The sequence below is a fragment of the Lineus longissimus genome, chromosome 1, assembly GCF_910592395.1.
Source record: "Lineus longissimus chromosome 1, tnLinLong1.2, whole genome shotgun sequence".
Classification (NCBI taxonomy): domain Eukaryota; kingdom Metazoa; phylum Nemertea; class Pilidiophora; order Heteronemertea; family Lineidae; genus Lineus; species Lineus longissimus.
Genome location: NC_088308.1, coordinates 19509183 through 19531919, shown reverse-complemented (window position 1 = coordinate 19531919; position 22737 = coordinate 19509183). Strand labels below are relative to the sequence as shown.

At 41.5% G+C, this 22737-nt stretch overlaps 4 protein-coding genes across 5 annotated transcripts; 2 read left to right on the top strand and 2 right to left on the bottom strand.

Moving 5' to 3' along the window:
• The first annotated feature begins 606 nt into the window (after positions 1–606).
• LOC135486393 (toll-like receptor 6) lies at positions 607–3222 on the top strand. The gene has a single exon (XM_064769194.1). The coding sequence runs from the start codon at positions 607–609 to the stop codon at positions 3220–3222; it is 2616 nt and encodes an 871-aa protein (XP_064625264.1).
• A 132-nt stretch (positions 3223–3354) lies between these two features.
• Positions 3355–14005, bottom strand: LOC135490616 (uncharacterized). The gene is made up of 18 exons (XM_064775887.1): positions 13847–14005; positions 11618–11716; positions 10916–11088; positions 10532–10702; positions 9934–10093; positions 9512–9653; positions 8903–9031; positions 8452–8531; positions 8051–8239; positions 7606–7775; positions 7255–7426; positions 6722–7081; positions 6249–6457; positions 5955–6063; positions 5521–5706; positions 5032–5222; positions 4565–4745; positions 3355–4172 (listed from the first exon to the last, which is right to left on the bottom strand). Exons 1-18 carry the CDS (start codon positions 13905–13907, stop codon positions 4066–4068), a joined length of 2889 nt encoding a protein of 962 aa, XP_064631957.1. The 5' UTR covers positions 13908–14005; the 3' UTR covers positions 3355–4065.
• A 316-nt stretch (positions 14006–14321) lies between these two features.
• On the bottom strand, positions 14322–19085 carry LOC135490615 (toll-like receptor 4). The gene is made up of 2 exons (XM_064775872.1): positions 18987–19085; positions 14322–18698 (listed from the first exon to the last, which is right to left on the bottom strand). Exon 2 carries the CDS (start codon positions 18682–18684, stop codon positions 16111–16113), a length of 2574 nt encoding a protein of 857 aa, XP_064631942.1. The 5' UTR covers positions 18685–18698; positions 18987–19085; the 3' UTR covers positions 14322–16110.
• Positions 19086–19965: 880 nt separating this feature from the next.
• LOC135494448 (cell death-inducing p53-target protein 1-like) lies at positions 19966–22677 on the top strand. Of its 2 annotated transcripts, XM_064782474.1 has the most exons (4): positions 19966–20060; positions 21062–21096; positions 21448–21781; positions 22005–22677. In XM_064782474.1, exons 2-4 carry the CDS (start codon positions 21084–21086, stop codon positions 22129–22131), a joined length of 474 nt encoding a protein of 157 aa, XP_064638544.1. In that variant the 5' UTR covers positions 19966–20060; positions 21062–21083; the 3' UTR covers positions 22132–22677. The 2 variants fall into 2 exon arrangements, with proteins under 2 accessions (XP_064638544.1, XP_064638628.1); XM_064782558.1 differs by lacking the exon at positions 19966–20060 and having other exon boundaries at positions 21050–21096.
• The last annotated feature ends 60 nt before the right edge of the window (positions 22678–22737 follow it).

The window sequence follows — 22737 nt, the reverse complement described above, 5'->3', positions numbered from 1 at the left end:
TTATTTCTTCAGGCGCGTGTCCAATGAAACCTCTTATATTATGCAATTTACTAGTATTTCAAATTGAGAAAAAAATTAAATGTCTACGGTATTAGTCGGCAGCGAATCGAAGGGTCAGCCGAAGAATCGAACTGTCTGGTGCATATTATTCGGACCAGTGTCAATAGCTATGATAATCTAAACATCACTGTGAAGGTAATATCATGACGATAACCTTATAAACAGCATGACCGAATTGTTTCAAGCACAACCTATCAATAACGGACCTTGATTGAACCTATATAATCATACTGGACACACGTTTTAATATTTCTGTCGAGTTTAATTTCCTGCTCATATAGCACACATATACATTGAATGAAGGGTAAGTAATAGTTTTATGTAGATACAATTATAACGAATCACTCAAAAACTGCCATTCCTCCTCCTTGCATGTCAGGCAGGCTCTAGATCTCGTTGGGATGGGGGTGGGGTTCGTTACGTGCCTGATCCACTTTGATTTTAATCATGAGTTGTCTTTAAAATCAGTTGATCGAAATAAAATGTTGTCATATTCTACCTTCCCAGTAGTTTTTAAATTCACTCTCTTCTTCCAGCTTTCCCAAAATGTCCAAAGGATGTGCCTACCTATCTATTGCCATCTGGAGTCTTAATTTCGTGTTATCATCGATGGGTGGTGCACTACAAGATGGCATCCGAGGAAGCCAGGAGGATGCTCTGGACCGACAAGCTGGAAGCCACGACAGTGACTACGACCAGCAAGATATAGTTTCAGTTTTACCCAAAGGATGCAGCATGATTGACAACCACACTGTTACTTGTATCACAGCAGATGCTTCCACAATCCCGGAGTTTATCAACGGACTTTCACGTGGTTTGGACAGGTTCTCCTTCAAGTTCGCCATGGGCGGTGCGATCGATTTGAAACATGCCACGTTTCCGCCAAAGTCTTCCTTGACTAGCTTGGAGATATCAACAAGCAATTTGGAGGGAATACATACATCGACTCTTCAGCACCTCACGATGTTGAAATATCTAAACCTGAAAAACAATCACATCAAAACGCTTGAACCCGATATTTTCAAATCGAGTAGGTCAACACTGGAAATCTTGGACTTGAGTAATAACGATATCAAAATATTGGATCAAAACATATTCTCTGCTTTGGAAGTTTTGGAACATCTTGACTTGAGTAACAATCGACTGCAGTCATTTGATGCCCCATTTACATCCCCTGCAATGAACAGTGTATTACTTGCAGGGAATCCTCTGCAGACCGGCCAAGTCAGTTGGAAATCAGAAACATACACATGTGACCTTGACTTTAGTTTTACCGAGATTTCCGTCCTCAAGGATTCCATGTTTTCAAATATAGTCTGCACCGCTTCTGATAAGTTTCAGTTGAGCTTGAAAGGAGATCACATCACAAAAGTTGACACTGGTCTATTCAAAGGCTTTAGCAAGGAATTTGGCAAACTCGACGCCTCCGGGATCAAATGGCAGTTGACGAATCGTTCTTCTCTCGAAGACTTCATGTTGGCACTCGCCGGACAGTCAATAGATTACCTCGATTTTTCCAGCAGTTACTTGACCCAGGAGGAAGTCAAATATTTTCTGTTGCTTCAGACGACTAAACATCTTGGTACCTTGGACATTTCTGATAACATCATCGGATCTACGTCCAAATCTTGGCCGATATACATAAATTTTCTGCCCATCTCAACTATGAGGGTCTTAAACATTTCGGCTAACGGCAATAACAAGGGTTTGGTATTTGATACCTTATTGCCGGTTCTAGAGGTTTTAGACTTGTCTCACAATATTATACCAATATACCAAGATTCAGTAGTCTTCTCAACCGGCGACACTGGTAATACATCGGTTCCTGCGCTTCGAGTTCTTAAAATGACCGCGGCCTTCCAAACTTCGTCTGGCGACATGATCAGGCCCCCGAGTAAGCAAAATATAACGTGGTTTGAGGGCCTTGGTAAACTGGAAGAACTCTACTTAAACAATAATTATAAACTGTACGAAGCTTCTCCCGATTTTCACCTGGCTACCATGTTCCGGGGACTACATAATCTGCGGAACCTCTCTCTAGCGAGCACTAGTTTCGGAAGAAGGGGTTTTCGGGACGATGAGCTCGAAAATCTATTCGGAGACTTGGAGAACACGTTGATATACCTTGACCTACGAGATAACCACATTTCCCACCGGTCTCTTGTCATACTCAAGGGTCTGAAGAAGCTGAAAGTGCTAGATCTACGTTCCAATGACATCGGATACTTAGTTGGCGAGTGGTACACCCCAAATCTTGAGCAACTCTACATTACAGACAATAGTTTACTAGTCATTAGTTACTCAACGATGGGCGAGGCACTGAAAAATAGCTTACAGTTCATGTCCATTGCTGATAACCCCTATTCCTGCTCCTGCGAGTTAGCTGGCTTCACGGCATGGTTGAAAACAAACGCCAATGCCAACCTAACACACGGTAAGGTACACGTGCCCGATTTGTACTATGCCAAGTGCATGATACCAGAACACATGGAAGAGACCATGATCATAGAATATCAACCTGATGCATTTTCTTGTAACCAGTTAGGTATAATCATCCTGGGGGCCTTTGCTACCGTGATTTTCCTCTTCTTGGTAGCTTTGGTGATATATCTGATCTCCAAGAGCACAGATATTCAGTTCTATTTTCGGACAAGAAAAGGACACCGAGTGGCATCTGGAGGCGTATTTATGGGCTACTGTCAAGGTCACCAAGGAGAAAACTTCCGGGACAACATTGAGCAGGCGTGGGTCCACAAATGCATCCCGGACCGAGTGGAGTTCAACCCTGATTTACCTGTCCACGTAAAATTCATGCAACCCGTCAAGGAAAGCGATGACACTACTTTGCTTGGTCGTCAGATTGTGGATCAACACGAACAGCTTCGTTTCATTCTTCTGGTCATGGGTCCACTTTTTATTCAGCACTATTCAAATGATGTTATCACTACCGTCTGCGCAAATGGTGACGTGATGAGAAAGTGCAAGGAAAAATTTGTCTTGGTTCTCATAAATGGATTGAAGAAGACATCTCTTCCTGTCGGAATGGCACCACTTAAAAGATGTGCGACGTGTTACGAATGGCCAGACAGCAAACGCGCAAGAAATATCTTCTGGAAAAGACTCCTGATGAAGTTGTCAAAGAAGTCTCCCAGTTGCTGTTGATGGTGGAGAAGCGACGGATGAGGTTGAGACAGTTGGTATTATCATTTCCCCCTGTTACGGAAAATACACTCACATAACAATTATTATGCATGTATGCATATACTGTGAATACTACCAATGGAACTTCTGTAGTCTAAGAAATCATCCAGTACTTTATTGGTGCCAGAAAGTAACGGCCAAAAAGTCGACTTCACGAAAAGCTTTAAAATTTAAAATATCGGTGCACATTATACATCAACAGCATGGCATCAATTTTTTTTGTTAAATGTATTTGTAGTTTAGTATCAAAGATGCTGACGACTTTAATAATCCTTGGTGATTTTGGCCAGTAAATATTATTGCCATTTGATTGGCTGTCATAAATATGACGTAATTTCAATGGCGAGGTCTTCTGCAGCTGCGTCGCCGTTTGTATTTTTTTAAACAACACAGGCTACCCAATGTATCGTAAATCGTAATAAGTTTGTACTACATGTAGCATATCTTACAAAAGGCATTATCATTAGACCTATACAGTACATTTGGGTCCATTGCAATCATATTGCACTGGGATTAAAAAAAATTATTCACTACCATCTACTTTCAATTTAAATTGAGGGATGTTTGACCGCCGTGTAATCTGCAATAGTTGAGAAATCCACATATGTAAACACGTTTTATAGGTATATACATGAATCAGTGTTTTGATTGTATTTAATCAGTTGTCAGGAAACTCCAAATAAAAGTCACTCTTAGCCATAAACAAAAGTCGATTCTTCAGGGTGTAATTGTCAATCCAATCTATCACGAAGTTGAACCATTCATGGGTGGTTTTATAACCACTTTGTCTCAAAGTTGAACTATTCATGGATGGTTTTCTATCCAATTGGTCTCGAAATTTAACCTATCCATTAAGAAGCCTTCCCCAAAATCAATTTCCTCGTTGCCATCTGCATCTCGCCTTTTCCTGCCTAAAAAGGGAAGCGTTTTGTTTACAACACATATTCATAACGTATACGTGCAATGATTTTTTTGTTGAACCTGGGGCTCTGCACATATGCAGAGAAGATTTACTACATGTAGTTCATTAAGTAATGCATTATTCTACTTTGCATCAGATGCTATACCTGATGAGTCATCACTTGGTACGACCAAGTATATGGTACTCGTATAGTAAACATTTCGCCTCATGCCTGAAATCATTTCTACGAAATACTGGCGAAAGCTTTGGTAAAGCAAAAGAAAAAGGAAAGATTCTGGTAAAAGTGATGGTAACCTCAGTAAATCACATCGAAGTAGTCGTTTTTAGAACGATTTTACAGATTTAGTTGTCATACCAGTTTTTATTACGTTCCTGACTTACTTTGTGGCCACCCTGTAATAATCCTGAATGGCGTGATGTACTCTCGGGAGTATTTGGTACAGGTCGACTTGGTCCATTCGGCTATGGAATTCTCAATGACGGCGCCAACAGTCTCGGCAGATATCTCGTCCGGGACCATCACATCGATACCAGTCAGCTTCTTGTTGTAAACCATCAACATCTGTGAAATTTAAAAACATCCTCCGATTAGTTCACAGGGGAGTTTAGGGAACAATTCTTCCGACAACTGAAAAACTTGAGACAAACCGAGGGCTAGCTTTCCTCCATTTGGTCAATTTCGAAGAATGTCTGTCGGCATAGGTCTAATGTTGGCAACAATGTAGGCGACTGGTCTTGCAGCTGCAGTAGTCAGGGGCCACCCGCAGTCGCACTACCTAATAAAATACCTGTAGGCTACTTCACTTGAAACAATGTATCCAATTTTAAGTGAAAGCGGTATTCATTACCCTCAGAACATTCTTCATGGACGTTGCCTCCGTGTCGTCATTTATCCACAAGACCGCCTTGCCTTCAGCATTGAAGGCATACATCCTCTTGATCAGGTCCATCAAAGGACTGGGGTTGTTCTCAGGGCTGTACAGCTGCTCCTCAATACTCTTCGTGGGGTCTGGCCTGTACAACTTCTTTACAGGATCGGCTAGAGGGAAGAGAGGGTAAATTCTTAAAGAGCTCATCTGTTGGTATAAAAAGATACTGAAATGGTCCAGTGAAGCACTGCATGAGCAGCTTCTTGGGTTCTCCTGAAACGTTTTAGGAGAGACTGGGTATAATATTGTCCTTGCGCATTTGAACCACTCAGTTACTAGAGTTCGTGGTGTATTAGTAACACATCAAACATCAAACGTTAGGCATTAGATATGCGTGAATATGCTGCTGATCTATATGATATATATGATTGGCAAATACTATAAAGGAAATAAATAGATAAAGCTTACCAAACAATCCGTAGAGGGCAGACCTGTCGACGCAGTGACGACCTGTATATGGAGCGTATGCATGGCGCCTGGCAGCCATGTTGTCACTGGAGTAGAAATGGGATTCCTGGCCGTCGTTGAGTGGATGGAAGGCAATCCAATGGATTAGGTTCTGGCAGTTTTCGATCTTATCTTCCCATACAACGCCTGCAATAAATGGTGCATTATTCAAAGCGCCTCGCGAATGAGGGATTGCTGTCGCTGCAACCTGTGATCATAAACGCTGCGATGTGCGACAAAAAGATATCGTCTGCGGGTAAAACCAGTAATCGCTGGGTTTAATATCGATCGCAGGTCGCTGCAATCGTCGACTTTTGTCGCAGCACCTGCGATGATCACGCAATGAGCATTTCTTGTCGCAGGATTGGATAGGATATAGCAAATCATGACAATACCTTCCAAGCAAGTTCCGCATGCCCCGAAGCACCCCTCAAGTGCCTTCTTGATATCAATCATGTCTTTATCATGTGCCTTCCTGGTAATTTCTTCCCAGATATCTGTGACCTACAAAGAAATGATACTATAAGTGCAGACAGTAGAAATTGTCTAACTAGAGAATTATTACACTAATGTAAGATTATTAAGTAAGGTCATTACTTAGGCTTACATTGTGCCCGCAGAAAGACTCTTGTACATTTTTCAAAAGCTACAAAATGCATGTTTCTCAGAGTAAACGTTAATCATCGTACCACAGCATCCCTGTGCTTCTTCGTGTCTTTACAGAAAGCAGTGTCCGTTTGAGGTTGACATTCCCCGTCAATCGTGGCGTCCCGGCGAGCACGTTTCTGTGCCTTGATGGCTGGGCTGTGTTCGTGCGTGTAATTTGCCGACTGTGGCTTTGGAGGGTCAGCATTCCCACACGCTACGTCCAGGTCGTCAGGGTCAATTCGCTGGCCGACTGAAAGAAAGATCGTCATGTTTGGTATATGAGGGTGATTGTGGTTTAGAAGTCTCTGGGCGGAGCACCAATAACCGCAGCAACATCGGCGATTTTACGATTTGTACAAGTACAAGCTTGAAGAGCACATTTTCATACGCTAACAACCAACAAAGTATCTACACTGCTTTCGACTCTGCAACAATAGCAAAAGGCAGTTTCCTGGTCTATCTTCAGTACGTGTTATCGACGGAAGGATGCCGTGATGCAAGTAATTTGACTTACGGACGGTTTGCCCGAACCTCAAAGCAAGTCTACTCTCGAATTTGTCCGTGTTAACACAGTCCTTTGGAAGCAAGGCAGGGTTCTCCACCCAGACGCTGAAGTTATATCGGATATCAACGTAGAGGAAGTCCTCGTAGAGGCCAATCCCCAGAGCTTGTTCGTCATCTGATTGTGCTATTTTGGCGCATTGATCCACAGCGATCTCAGCAAGGCGGTAGGGACAGAAGCCTGGGAAGTTGATCTGCATGGCATCGCCGAAGGCTGTTGCCCAACCTCTTGGATCCAGGTACACGTCAACTGTGTTGATCCACTCCTCTGTGCTTTGGTAGGCTTGATCAACTGCCAGAGTCTTGTTGAATTCTGTAATACAGCAACGATTCATACTTCATCATATGACATTGCAGTTCTTGGTACGGTAATTTAAAATTGTGGTAATCGCACAAGACAGAAGATGATAGAAAAAAGCTAATGCTTGGTTTAACAAAGATCTAATCCAATATATATGAATAGGATAAGTTCTTTCTTTGACATACCTCTCGTCACTTTGTCCTTTATAAGACTGAAACACTTGACGATTCCTGGGTTGAGGCGGAAGTACCTGTAGTCGTCATCTTCCTCGGGACAGTCCGGGCTTCCGATGCATGTCTCACCCGACCTAAACATACCCACCGTCACGTCATGGTCGTCGGCTATCGGCGTACTATCCTGCAACAGAAAACCATCTCAATTTTTAAAGAAATTATTCAGCAATCAGATAGAAGGGAGCCATAGATAGAGTCATTGTAAAGGCCTAGGCCAATTAACCCATTATAGAAAATAGTAAAATGAGCAAGAGGAGGAGGAACGGGAAGGAAAAGGAGGAAATAGGTTCGTCTAATTCTTACCTGAAAGTCTGCATAAAACAATGGCATGGTTTCCGGGTCTAGACTGGGGTCTAGTTTGTACCTGTGCTGGTGCCTCGCAGGTAACGCTACTATCAGTAATTCATTGTTCCCATCAAAGCGGACCTTTCTGTCTTCCAAAGTCTCCTGTTTCCTGACTGCGAAAGTTACACCTGAAAAAACCAATGTGATTTAGTGATAGTGAATATCCCTCCCATTCTTTCCTCATCCTGAACCTCATGGTATCACACTCCCTTTAAATGTAGTGAGAGGTCAGGGCTTGTGTGAATCGGGGAAATCAATATGAATCGGCTTTCACCGTTCTCGTCTAAACGTAGCACCTTTATATATATAAAATATCAAAGACCTGATTTGAGCAATTTCCTTGAGTGGAGCCAATAGATTAACTAACAACTTAATATTGTTAACTTGAGTGAAAAATACTTACTCGCGCCATTATTCTTTACGTAATCAATTCCGGCACAGATTGCATACTTGGTGAGTGTAGTCAGGGAGCCACCATTTTTAAGTTTGGCTTCAACTTGCCTGCCCTCGTAATGCAGCGATTTGGCAGGATTGTCCCCAGTTAGAGCGCCCGAATGTGCTTCATCCCATGCTTCGGTTACGACAAGCTTGTCTAAAAACAAGATATTTTATATGAATAAGGAGCTTCATGTAGATGAAATGTGCTATGACTAAAGTTCGTTACAGAAGATTCTATTGTGTGTATGTCTCTAAACGATTTTATAGCAGATACATGTAGTAAATTACGGCGACGCTTACTATAAAATGGTCGAAAGTCGAGCTGAAATACGCATCAGCGATCCTTTGAATGTACGGTTATCTTACCGTTCATTCCTTTACGAACCAAGAATTGCAGCTTGTTCAACGCTGAGTACATCCTAGGTGAAACCACACGATCTGCACATCTAGAAGAAACAGATAAATGTGGTCAAGTGCCATATCGAGAAAACGTCTTGACCACAAAAACCATAACTAATAAAAAATGCAGAAGGAAAGCACTGCTTTACACTGGCTTCATGGTCGTGTCAACCTCTATTGTATTCACATCAGACATGGTGAGAGTTACATTGTTGTCAAACATGTTAGAAACTCAATTTTTACAAAATATCATTTCACAAATATTTACCTTCTTGCACTAACATTTTCTTATGAATACAAATGATGTGGAATATGCCTGATTTTTACCACGCTATAGGGCTACCTTATGGACAATGTTTGGTGTAACATTTGCAGCGGCGTAGTTTAATGATTTGGCGAGACATGTATCTTCTCTCACCGGTCATCCAGTGCGCTCCCATAGATGCCATCACTGCATGGTCGACAAGGGTTGCCAGCAAAGCCGCACCAGGAACTCGATGATTCACTGTTCTCGAACTCAATCACGCGACCATCAAATTGCAGTAACCTCGAATTTAGAACAGATGGGAAACTAGTTACCACGTATTGGCCTGCCATGGAAATTAATAACCGAGAGTATAGATAGTACATGCTGCAACTGATAACGTACTAACGTTTGTTTTATGCTTTTCTCCTTCCTTTTTCCCTCCCTTTGGCCATGAACCAATTTCAGCCCTGCCACGGTCTCTAGCGACGTATCAAACTTTATTGTCTCTTTATTTTTGCAACTCGAGAACATGCACAGTGTTTAAAAAGATGAAAATATCACGTAATCTATTTTGGCGGAGTACGAAATTTCAATTTACAATGGAAAATATGTTCGCCAACACCACGAACGACAAAACGCCCACAAAACTTTACGGCTTGGGCCAATAATGGCTCATCCCAGCCCCACGAGATTCTTTCCTTCTCCTTACATCTCCTCTACATGTTACTCCTTTTTGACAAAACTTACCACTGCCTTGCAATCAGCTATTACATGTCTTACCTCTTGAAATCTTCCACATCTTTTCGTGTGACAGGGACATCAAGTCGACCAACCACCTCTTCGGGATTCTTGGCACTATTTGGGTAGGCCTCCCCACTGTTCAAGCCAGTTGCTGCACAGTCAGTCGGCTTTGGACCAGTCTCTTAGAGGTGGATGAAGCGGAGAAAAGTTCATAGATTGACGGTTAATGTTATCTTGTTGCTAAGGCCATGGATTTAATGCTAGGTAGAAAAACATTAATTTCGAAATATTCCTTCATTAAATCTTAAGTTAACTACATAGATACTATTCGATGCCTTTCACAATCCTTTTGCGCGAAATTGCCAAGCCAGCTTTGCGATAGGAAATATCACCAAAAACCAACAGCTGCTTGAAGAAAAATAACGGCGTTGGAAAAGTGCTGATGCTCTCTGTTTACTTACCAAATCTCTCATCAATCTGGTCAAGACACCACTTCTTGAAGTCAGCTGATGACTTTTCCCCACCGTCTGATGCATAGTACGGTTGCTTGTCAAGAGGGCCGCGCATGTGAATCCCCACGCCATCAGCAAGGAGGACGACACCAAGGTCTCGTTGGATTGACTGGTAATAATAAAAGGCAGAGTAAACTTGGGCTTAGTGCCCTTTTAGGCGGAGGGCCTATTTGGAAAGGGTTTTTTCTTTGGTGACGAAATTATCAAATTGACTGTGTGGACTGACACAGATACTGACGATGCCCGCAGCGTTTTGTTCTTGCAGTTGTCCAAAAGCCTGTAACTTCTGGATCAACAATGACTACACGACCAAGCAATATCTTAACTACAAGCCCCACCCCAAATTCCTCCACCTACAACTGCACAACGCCTGAACCATTTTATCAAGAACAAGAAAATTATTTCATGGTAAAAATGTTGAAAGCTATTCAACTTTATTCATTAATGAGAATCGTGCCTTTGGCAACGTGCGGAATGCTTTCGCTTCCTCATTTCCTCTCCATTTGAAAAGCATAAAAAATACCTAGAACTACTGAATGATACTTACAGCAAAGATGGCAGGACACTGCTTCAATGCCTCCTTTGCGATGTCAAGGACAGATTTCACCCTGCTGTCCTGCCTGTAGATAAGGACTGCTGCCGTCCCCGCACAGGCGTACTGGTCGTGCTCGCTATTCCCTGCCTCAGATTTAGTCTTGAAGGCACTGCCCACCAGCAACTGGATATCAAAACAAGAGTTGACACATGACACATTAATTTAAATTTGTTTAGCCTCACACAATATTTTAAAGAGAAAATCTATGAAACGAAAATGTTGCTGGAGTGAAGGGTGAACGTAAATCACCGAAAAAAACGTGACTAAACAATCACGATTTTTCGTGTTGGCCCCGACTGGCTATGCCCCGAACTTTGTCGTCTTTGTTGAACTTACCCTATGGCCGGCATCGGAGTTATCAAGCTTACTGAAAATCTTATCAATGCACTTTGTAAAAACTGGATGAGCTCGATAATACTTCGACTTCTTCGATTTAAAATCCTTTATATAAACATAAGAAGCCAATTTCTTGTCTTTGCCGACGGTGGAGCTATCGAACAACTTGGTGCCTGAAAATGAAATGGACTTCGGAATAATGCGTGTCTGAAGACCAGTGCCCTGTTGTAAAAAAACATAAAATTCACATACATGTAATCCCCAATGGTTATGTTAAGTATATCCTTAAAGAATAAAGTTAACGTGGTTTTGAGCAATCGCTGGGTTTGGTCCAAGAACACCCACTGTAACAAGAAAATAATAAGGGTTTCAAAGCATGAAGTGCCTTGCACATTCCCCTTTTCCATACGCATCCCCTTCCTTTTACTCGTTTGCGACAACGAGACAAACGCCTTCGCTCCTAATGTCTTTCATGATTTTAATTCACTTGTAATTCTCACTTTGAACGAAGATGCATAACATCATAAAAAAGATCGTTTAATTGTTTGGGCCAGGGGGAAATAACGTGTTTTCCTCTTGGTACCTAAATAGGTATTGGAACGTCGAGCGCCGATGCTTCCTAAAATAACATAGATGTCTTGAATATAGCCTTTTTTTTTTCTTCTGGTCACATGCAATTGCTCGAAGGATGAAGATGCCTACCCGTGTTCTTAGTGTCGACAAGGTCTGCTGCTGTAGCTGCTGCCAACTTGCTCTCATCCACTTCTTGGTAGGTGAACCGTCTGTCGAATGTCACATTTCCTGAAGAAAAAAGGTCGTTTCGCCACTACTTTTTGTTTAATTCAGACATCATAAAAAACTGTCAGAGCTATTTCGCAATTCTTACCATGCAGAGTTAATCAATAATTGACGATACCACTTACATATACTGTACTTTTTTGTATTTTCAAACGTTTTGAAACAGCGTTACTTGAACATTGGAATGTGTATAGGCCTACATGTATCTGAGGAGCATAACGAATTTATATTTGCGTTGATAGTGTTTGTTGAGGTATTTTTAATGACGCATTACCCAGGCCAGAAATAACAGTTACACGTACTTTAATGTGACAAATACAAGATTTATGTTCCTGTTTACCATGATATATTATTTAGGGCAGAACTGACAGCCAATCATAAAGAAAAGAAAAGTGTCTTTGATGTTATCTATGCGACTTGCTCCACTGAACCTTGCAATTATTTCGCTATTCCAACCCAAATAATCTTCCAACGGGATAACAAGGCTGTATTGCGAATTTCAATGGGTGTATATAAAATTCGACATAGGACTGAAGACCGCGGGAGAGTGAATCAAGCGCCATCAACATGACGTCGGAAAAATCGATATCAGCACCAAGACGTCACAGGGTAGCTCTGTACACACTGACAACATTTTGGGAAACATGTTGGCCAACATGTTGTCCAGGTGCGATGTTATCGAAAATGTTGGCAGTGTGTACAGTTCGGAAACATTCGGTAACATGTTGGCCAAATGTTGCTCAAATGTTGTCGAAATAATACAAAATCAATTTTGTTGCCGAGTGTTGTCGAGTTTTATCCAATCAGAAATAGGCCACAAATCACATGATCTACCTGAAGCCATGTGATGTAGTCAAAATATCAGCCTCCAGCAAGGAATGGTTATTGAGTGAAGTGGAACAACTTATCGCAGTATGGGAAAGTTGTGCCTGTTTATGGGATGACAGTAGACAGGAGACAGTGGTAGGCCCCATGCTGGTCTCTCATATATATCCATGGTCTTGTCCACACTCTTTTCTCATCTTTACGTCTTCTTTGCCGTCTTTAAATCAGGATACGTAAAATTATGGCAGAGCCCCCGACAATACATCTTCTTCTCTTGGAATCTTCCATTGTTTATGAATTTCCGTCCAAAATCCTCATTTTCTCAGAAACTTTCGATAACAAAATGCCCAACATGTTGTCGAATGTTGTCATGTGTATACAGGGCCAAATTTTTGTTGCCCAGGTGTGTTGCCGAGATGTTTCCGAAAATGTTACCGAAAATGTTGTCAGTGTGTACAGAGCTTGGGAGGCTATCTAGTATAAATGGTGTAACAGTTGACATTTCTTCTTTTTTTGTTATCTGTCAGATTTTGAATTTTTCCTTTTTTGTGCAATTTGTTGATGGAAACTACTTACATTGTATGTAGAATAGGAGGTGACTGGACAGCCGACAGCTGAGTAATATTGCCCTTACTATTAAATGCCAATGGTCCTTTAAGGCCACCGACTTTTAGGACCTCCAGTCACCCAAAAGTTTGTGACATGGTTAACATGATACATTAAAAAGATTTTAGTCCTGTCGCTGACGTTGCGAACTGCTATTGGTCCGACCACAAGGAAGTATTTTGGGGGAAATCCCATTGCCAAAGCGATCCGTGGCGGAATAATAACATGATATAAGTTATATCTAATATTTTCGGTTCAACTATAATCTATATCTTAATTGATCGCGCCATAAAAAAAGGCCAGAAATAGGCCATGTCCAACCGACGACTTTCGAGAGGCGATTATTATAAAGAAAATCGTGAAAAATAGGGTCAGGCAAAAATCCTCCGCCATCGAATGGAAAGAAATCAAAAGTAGAGAAAGTACCTAGGTCATCACATGAATGTGAAGAAAAAGATTTTGTAATCTGTCAGTTTGACCAAGTCTTATATACAACAGACTCCGACATACATCTATATATCTCTTGGTCTGTGGTTTGACTAAACAAATTCAAGTTACAATCATATTAACCTATATTTCAACACAACAGTAACATAAACGAAAGTGCAGCTGGCCCTATTGCCTTATCTTGGCGATAAACTATAGTAAATACGTACCGTAGCTAGTAAATTTCCCACTGAAAGGATTGTTCTATGATCTTACCTTGAGAAATTTCGAGGCTAGCAAGGAGTAGCAAGACCCCAACTGCAATTCTGACTCCCATAGCTTTTGCAGTCCGATCGCAAGAGTGCCGATATTCGGTTTGAATTCCTCTGCTGGTCTTCCTCAGAACTATACAAAGTTCTTGTTAACGTATAAGTTATTCGTAAAGACTTCGCGGCCTATTTCTATCACTACTGCTTACGACTCAAAATATCATTGGTGCTTAACAAAGCGTACATGATTTAGCAGGGCGAATGCCAATTTTGATTCAGGAAGTCATCAAAAAAATCTTTTTTAAGCATAAACCGTTAATGGTATTTCCTAAATCCTGTAGGCCTACTATTCTATACTTTTTTCAATGCTTGCCGTTTCTTTATAATTTTTTTTGCCACATCACAAATTTTACTGAGCTAGTGTGCTATGTGCAGTAGCTTCGGCGAAAAGAAATTAAAGCAAAACGAACTTCGTATGAATTTGCATATCGATGCTTTATTTGGTTATATACATGTAATTCGTCTTATTTATATAATGAACATGGATAGAAAGCAGATGAGCCGTCACAGCCTCAAGCCTGAAACCGCATTTCTGTATGAAAAACGCGGACATAAAAATTAAGCGTTAGGATACAGGTCGTCCTCGTGAATACCGGTATCGGGTGCCACTTTGAAGAGGCCTCTTGGGGTGCCATATATTGCATGTATTATAATTGGCTACTTATACTCTATGAACAGTCCTATTTAAATTTTATTGTATGCACAGGTCGTCACAGTCATTGGCTAAAGATCTGTCAGCCACACCAGCGGGTATTCCTAATGTTTTGTTAGTCAATGTTCCAGGGCGGTATGGAAAGCGGCACTTCGCAGATTGTGCAATAAAGCCTGCAGCACACTAGCCGCCAACTTTGGCGACAAGAAGTGTTCGGCTGACGCCTCTCGACGCCAAAGTTGTCGGCCAGTGGATCCCGGTCAGAGCACACATGCCAAGAATTGGCGTCCAGTAGCATCTTTTCCGCCACTTGCCATTTTGAAAACATGTGACATCAAGACGGAAGCTGATTGGCCATAGCCTCGCCGCCGACGCCAAGTCAGGCGGCCATCCGTAGCACACCTGGCTTCTTCTTGCGTTCAAGCGCGGCGACACGCGTCAAAAATCAAACATGTTAGATATTTGGCGTTTAGTTGCGGTAAGTGGCGTCAAGTCGCGTTCGCCGACGCCGTTCGTAGCAGACTAGGGATTTTTCAGGCGTTCAGGACTCTTGCGGCAAAAAGCGCCTGTGAACGCCGAAGTTGGTGGCTAGTGTGCTGCAGGCTTAAAGGCGGGACGAGGGCCTACTTTGTCCTACTGGTACCTTTTTGTGGACCTCCGAAATGTATGGTCCTACTTTTATAGCACAGAAAAGATAGGCTACCGGTATTCACGAGGACATCCCGTATTCCCTTAATTGGTTGAATGAAACAATATATTTAAAAAAATAATACATGTATGTTATTGTTTTTATGCCATAACTTGGTTATAACTGACTCTTAGAGGTGATTTCAGGCAAAGCTTATATCTTGCAAAATCTTGTTTAAGAGTGCGGTGTATATATATGTTTCCTCGGTACACTAAAGGCACATGACCTAATTGCGCCCTATTGATCAACTATCAATCACCAAAGCCTGTGCGTCACACCAGCTCTGCCAAGTGCGGTAAATACCCGGTAAAATCATCGGCACAATTGGCATCTACACAAAACCGTATTTTTATTTAAATCAAGCCAGCAGCTATTTACACATATATTAACACCAGGTCCGTCCATCCATAACCCTATCGGATTGCGATATACATGTATATACTAGTATCATAATTCATGATATTGTGATAATGATATAAAATTAATTTCCAACACCATGCTTCAAAACAAGTTTACCCAATTTCACTATTACGATAGTGAAAGATAGACAAAATGGACACGCTCAGTGCGATCCTCTGCTCCCATAAATCTGGCTGTAAAACCACCTCAAAAACCTTTATTTTTAAAGTTATGGTAAACTTTTCATAGCATGGCGTAAAAATACAAAATTTTCAGTATTTCTCGGGCATTTGCTTGGTGTCAGCCCCGGACTGTGAAACCAAAAGGCGAATTACATCATCATCTAAACATATTTTATCCAGTTAAAGGACCTGCGTTCCAAGGAAGGAACAGCCTTTAAACAGGTAACGCAGATTAGGAAGAAGCAGATAATGAAAAAGTAGACAGAGACCCAAGAGGCGCAGAACAGCACCTAGAAACAACATACACTTCTTTTGTCAGCAAGTTTGAGCTTGAGCCTCTTCCAAAATTGATCTCGGCTCGGTTTGGGCCACGTGTAGCAGGCGCCATGTTTCCACAAAGCTTTCATCTCAGGAGGCAGGTCCTTCTTTGTCTTTCCGAGCAACACAAGCACAAACTTATTGCGGCATTGCTTCCAGATCTCCCTGTCCTCGCAGACTTCAACTCTAACGCTCTCCCAGACGTGCCTTATAAAAAGTGAACCAACAATCAGGAGAATGTAACGATAATCCTGGTGTTTTTCCCTAATTTGCTCTCCTAAAGTTTTGTTGATGTTAATGGGCATCATAAAGTTCACATAAATCGGCAAATCCCGGCATAACTCAAGGTTAGTATTGATGTTGTCATTCACCCATTGATCTTCGGGATTTTTCTCGAAATTCGGACCTCTGTGTCCATCGCAGTAACCCATGAACACTCCACGGCTCGCGGCTTGAGCGTGTCTGCCATGTCTCGATGTCCGGAAACAGAAGAGTATGTTTACTCTACAGTTGTAAGCAACTATTGCCGCTATCGCAAAAATGACGAGGAAGAAAGAACCTACAGCCCCCAAAACAATCAGTCCAACCTCGTCGCAAAGCCAACGGTTTGGGAGATAACGGGAAATGAGTTGGCCGTTCCGCTCTCTCGGTCCCATGCATTCGGCAATGCTTAAATCGGGGATGACCACCTTTCTTTTGGGAGAAATTACAGAATCCGTTTTCTCAACGCCCCTGGCGTGGTTTTTCAGCCAGTACACGAAATCAGCCAGCTGACATGTGCAGTCGTAAGGGTTATCACCGATCCACATTCGTTCCAGCTTTGATTCCAACGCTAAGGAAAGAGTCGCAGTGCAAGAGATAGTCAAGAGGCTGTTGTCGGACAGATCTAATTCGCGCAGATTTAGGTTAAACCAGTTGTCGTCTAGGTAGCCAATGTGGTTTGATCTGAGGTCAAGTGTCTCCAAATTCTCAAGGCCCTTGAGAATGACCAACTGCCTATGGGAAATGTAATTATTCCTCAGTTTCAGACTTATCAAAGACTTCCTCTGGTCAACAAGAAAGTTCTCCAGTTCAGCTTGCCTGAATTGCCTTCGACCAAAGCCAGTATCGGACAGAGACAATATGCGTAGGTTTGTCAAACCTCCGAAAATTCCAGAGAGATGGTAATAGAAAAAAGTGTCAAACAATTTGTAGTTGGCATCAAGGTATAGTTCCTCCAGAGTTTTTAATTCTGAAAACCAAGTCAAATTCGTCCAATCATTTGGCTTGATCCCCGTCTCGCCAAATGCACCAGTCATGTGCAGAATTCTCAGGAAAGGTACACTCACCCTACCGTTTTCAGAAAATTTAATCGAATCTTTGTAAATAACGATTTGGTTGTTGGACAAGTCTAACTCCCTCAGGTTCGGCATAAGTTGGTTGAAGACAAGGCCTTTTCCGATGCTATTCAATGACATATTCAAGCATTGCATGGAATCAATTGACGCTATTTTATTAACGTAAATCGGCCATGTTTTGATAGTTGGGCCGAAAATATTCTTGGACACGTCAAGAGTGCCGAGGAATGCAGTGTTGTTCAGTAGAGGGAAATCGTTGACGTTTTCCTCCGAGAGATAGCAGCCCGATAGATCGAGATAATCGACTCTTCGGGCGCTCAACGCTTGGAAAAAATCAGTGAGGGCAGAGTGACCTGGACTGAAATCCCACCGTACATCTCCCATATCCAGCCGAGCTAGGGACACGTTTTTCATCCCATCGAATGCATTCGGGTCAACCTTTTGAAGAAAGTTTCCCCTGAAACTGATATTCATTTTTGGTCGTAGATCACCTCCTTCACAGACCAAGTTTGCGAAGGCAGATGCGTGCAACTCGGAGATACCCGTGAAACTGAGGTCAAGGTCACAAACATGAGTTTTGCTTCCGGTACTAATCGTAGCGTTCGTTATGCCATTGTTGCCCCCAAGACCTAAATATCTCATTTTTTTCGAGTTCAGCGCAGGAGCAAATTCAATTAGTCTATTATTGGAAATGTCTAAAGACACCAGTTTTAACAGGGATTGAAATATGTCCTTATCTAAACGGACCAGATCATTGTTATTCAAATCGATTTTCTCCAACTCAAACAGATTTTCGAATATGTTCCCATCCAAACTAGCAATATGGTTGTTCTTCAAGATCAACTCTCGAAGCTTCGTTAGATGAAGAACTGTATCTCTGGTGAAATTTTTGATATCACATGTCGAGATTTCCAAATACAGCAAATCTGGGAACGTAATGTTGTTCAAAGCAAGTTCATTATCGCAGCTAGATATCGTAATATTGGTCGTGTTGCTGGATAGGCTGTTGATGAACCGAGGGATATCGTATGCATGAACTGACTGGCATGTGACACTAATTTCGTCATTCCCAAAATGACATCCCTTCGGCAGGCTCAGTGCGGTGTGTGATGCAGCTGGATCAGCCAGAGGAGCGCCATCTCTCGGTTGAAATGCTAAGAAACTAGTCACGATGACGAACAACAGGAGGTTGTTCCCCCTACCGTACATGGCTGATTAAGAATCTGCAAGCAGAAGACGTGCAATTGACTAAGAAACTTGTTCTGCTTCCCAGTAATAACATTTGATGTACATTGTAAACCGAATTCGCATATTCCATAATCTCTCAAGATTTCCCTGATCGGCAAGGTATATATTTGATGTTGTGGGAGAAGTAAAATAGAATATGGCGAAGAATGTTTTCAAAGTAAGCGTCACCAGAAAATTCGACAGCCATGAATAGGTACTTCACGTGTGTGGACCAGGAAGTCTGATAATTTATAAATTTCTTTATTACGAAAATGACTACCTACCTTCCAAGTATAATCTCAGTTATAGATTTCAGGAGTAAGTATTTCTCATATATGAAGGGGCCTTGTGTATATCCAAATGAACCTACACTGCTATGAAAAGCTTTGCCAATGAACGCAATTTGCCCCACTGACCCGAATTATAATTGATTGGGTAATCATCTTTCTGCCTATCTCCCCTCTGGTGGTGCAATGCAAGCATTCTTGGTCAAATGTGAGACTTTCTTGTGAGAAAATGTGATAAACATTTTACTTTAATAAATGTCAACACTGAAGTGAATTTAAAAGCCGGAATTGTAAAATTTGTACATATTGATTAGAGTAAATAAAGATTGTGTAATTTGATGATGAGAGCAGAGGGAGAGTCAGCTTTCCATTGATATCTTATTCGTTTGGCGAGTGTGTGTTTAATACCGCGGCTGCGGCTGACCACCGGTGATGCAGGGCACATGCCTCGATTTTAATTTTTAATTTTAGGAATTATGAATTGAAAATTGATGTAGAAATACATGCAACTATTTTATAGTAATTTTTTACGACAGTCGTCGTAGCTTGTTTTAACTATCGAACTAGTAATTCTTATCCATCTAGATAGTTTTTTTACTATTTTCTTTCAGCTATAGAACAACTAATTAATGGTTAGTTTTAACACTATTTTTACTGATTTCACAGTTGGTGTAATACTATCAGGAACTCCTCGATGATTTTTTTTCATAGATTTTAATATGTATGCATGTTGCACTGTAGCTGGGGTATAAAAAATCAGTCTGAAGTGGTAAAATTTCCTTTAGTTTCCTTTTGTCCAGAAGTTTTGTAAAGCTATTCCAATGTTGATATTATCTTTAAGTGCTATATAAGGCTTACATTGTGTACGTCTAACCTGAGGTTTTCAGGCCTTGTATAGCGGTAACCAATCGACGCGTTGACAAAAACAGTATTACCTAATCTAATAGAAGCTATAGTCCAGTAAGCATAGTTCGAAACTAGCCAAGGGAGGATCAATACGATTAGATTTTCCTGTTTCCAAATACGTACAAGTCTCCAAAATAGTTATCAATAATATTTCGGAAAAGTCAGGTAAGACCCATATACTGGCAACCCTTCTTCAAAATGTTCTGTTCGAATTGTTACCAAAAGACTTTTCACCCCTAATTGAGTACACCTCGTTCACGCTATCATATCAAAAATCCGTTTATAACTACGATTTTGCAATCCCGATACTTTTAAAAGCAAGTTTCGCAACCAATACGAAGGTCCGTCTTGTCGTCACATCCTGTGCTAATTCATCGAAGCGACACTCGTAAATCCTCTTCTGTATATATATCTTAAGTTGTCAAACAGAATCGGGGATTTTTTCAAAAGTCTTCGAAAAGCATATTTACATACTTCGTACTTCGTCGTTCGAAGCTCCTAATAAGGGATGCGAATCCTGCCTTATATCTGATAAAGAAAAGTCTTGTCCCCTAAAAGCTTGATAAACATGTTGACAGTGGTTGTGTACATGTATAGTATGAGAATGGTCATATTTTGTTTCTGGACAAATTACTGGACCAGAAACTTAGTGGTTGTGTACATGTATAGTATGAGAATGGTCATATTTTGTTTCTGGACAAATTACTGGACCAGATACATGTAAGTTCACAGATGCATGTAATAACTTCTTAAACGTACTATCAAGAAGAGGTAAAGACTAGTCTTTGTTAATCTTCGGTACTAAGCATTGTCGTCTATGACACACAAAACAAAACAGCAAGACATGTTCAGCACTGGCAAAGCCGGCATTCTGAATCATCAGAGGTAATTCCGTCCGTAACCTCCCTTCCCTCCAGGGTCAAGATGTAAAGCCGGATGTAGATGATGCAGCATCGAAGAGAAATTCAATCTGTGTATCATAGCGGTCTATCAAAAAGAGATCGACGTCATCACCCAGTGCATGTACTAGGCACTCCGTCAACTTTATCACGTCGTCCAATTAACCAGACCCAGTTCCCCAACTGTGCACGTCAACCACCAAGAGACCACCAGCGGGATCCCCTAGCCCCTGCCTAGTTCAACAGATTTTTGATTTTTTTTTTCAGTTGAAAGAGGTAAAGCTTAGAGATGTCCTATCCCGGTAGGTGTCATTAAAGGATTCCACAATAGCCATCATTACTTTGCCATCAGCTAAAGACGAAAGAAAGAAGCTCTCTTCGTCCGAAATCTACTCTAAATATATTCTTGGTCAGCAGATAAATGTGAAATACATGCAGTACCCATAACGCAATAAGCATCTGCAGAAATAAACAACGGAAACATGTTTTGAGTGGTGTCATGCAGTTAGATAAATTTAGGGTGCCGTTTCGATCTTCATGCGCCTTTAACCAGATAGTGTCAGTTGTGAACATTCACTGTGACCCGCAGGAGACACAAACGTCTGAATTGTTGTTTATATACGTGTACACATATTACTATCATACGTTTTCAGGTCAGCCAGTCTACCATGGCCAGGACGCAGCCTACCCTCCGCCGGCGTACCCACCACCCTCAGGGCCACCACCGCCACCTCCACCACCTCCACCAGCCTACCAAGCGACGCCGCCTGCCTACCCCGCCTACAACACCGTCGTCAACATTCAACCGCGGGCGATAGAAACTTCTGAGATGCTTGAAGATGGTGTCGTACCCAATTTTGAGATGCTATCACGGGGTGATTCAGTGGACATGCAATGTCCTCACTGCAAAAAGAGGATCGAGACGCTGATGTATTACAAGATTGGTTGTAATGCAGTCTTGACCTTCTTCCTTTGTCTACTATTTGGGTAAATATACAGAGGGGCCGAAGTTCACGAGCATTCTCTTTCGAACAAAAGAGAAGAAAAATTGGAAGAAAACTTTATTCTGATTATTTTCCGTTTGTGAGTAAGGATGATTCTTTTTGTACTAGGAATCAACAATAATCTATAACTGAAACTCATCATTGTGGCATCCGCCATCTGTAATTCACTGGGCTTCACTTGAACATGTGTAAATATCTCTTTTTAGGTTTTTCTTCTTCGGATGCGTTTTAGCATGTACCGGAACAGGAACGAAAGATGTTATCCATGCGTGTCCCAAGTGTCTTAAAGAAATTGGTCGAGACAAGAGGTTATGCGGACGAAAGAGCAATTAGTGACTGGATTTTGTTGATGCTTCTCTAGCAGTCAATTTTTGATCAAGTATTAAATCTAGATATTGCTAAACGTCGTGTGCTTTAGAAAATAATCCATTACCCAGCAAAAATGTGTGATATCATTCCAAACACACCCAGGCCTGCCTAGGGTTCTGCGTCTTTCGCCTTTCTACATCTTAGCTTGATTTCTCTGTTATTACATGGAATAAAAATAGCTGTGATATTGACTCCTCGTAGACGTTCTGGTCAGATATACAAGTAGGTTTTCCCTATAGATCTCCACTGAGGATGGGTCAGTGACCTAGATCTCTGATGATATACATGTAGGTCGCCATGACATAGTTATGTTCGGGGTTATTGAAAGCACGTTCATGTTCTTTTAGCGGACATTGTTGGAGTGAATTTTTCGAAGTCCCAAAGCATGAACAATTATAAACAATGCCTTTGATCAAAGCAATGGACTGTACGACTAGGTCTGACAATGCGACATACATTGGCCCATTTCAAATTACAGTGTATGCCAGTCGCTTATTGCCTGCAGTTACAGCTTGACCAATAAATGATATCAAATCAAATACATGTACATTTGTTGTCTGGAGTTATTTT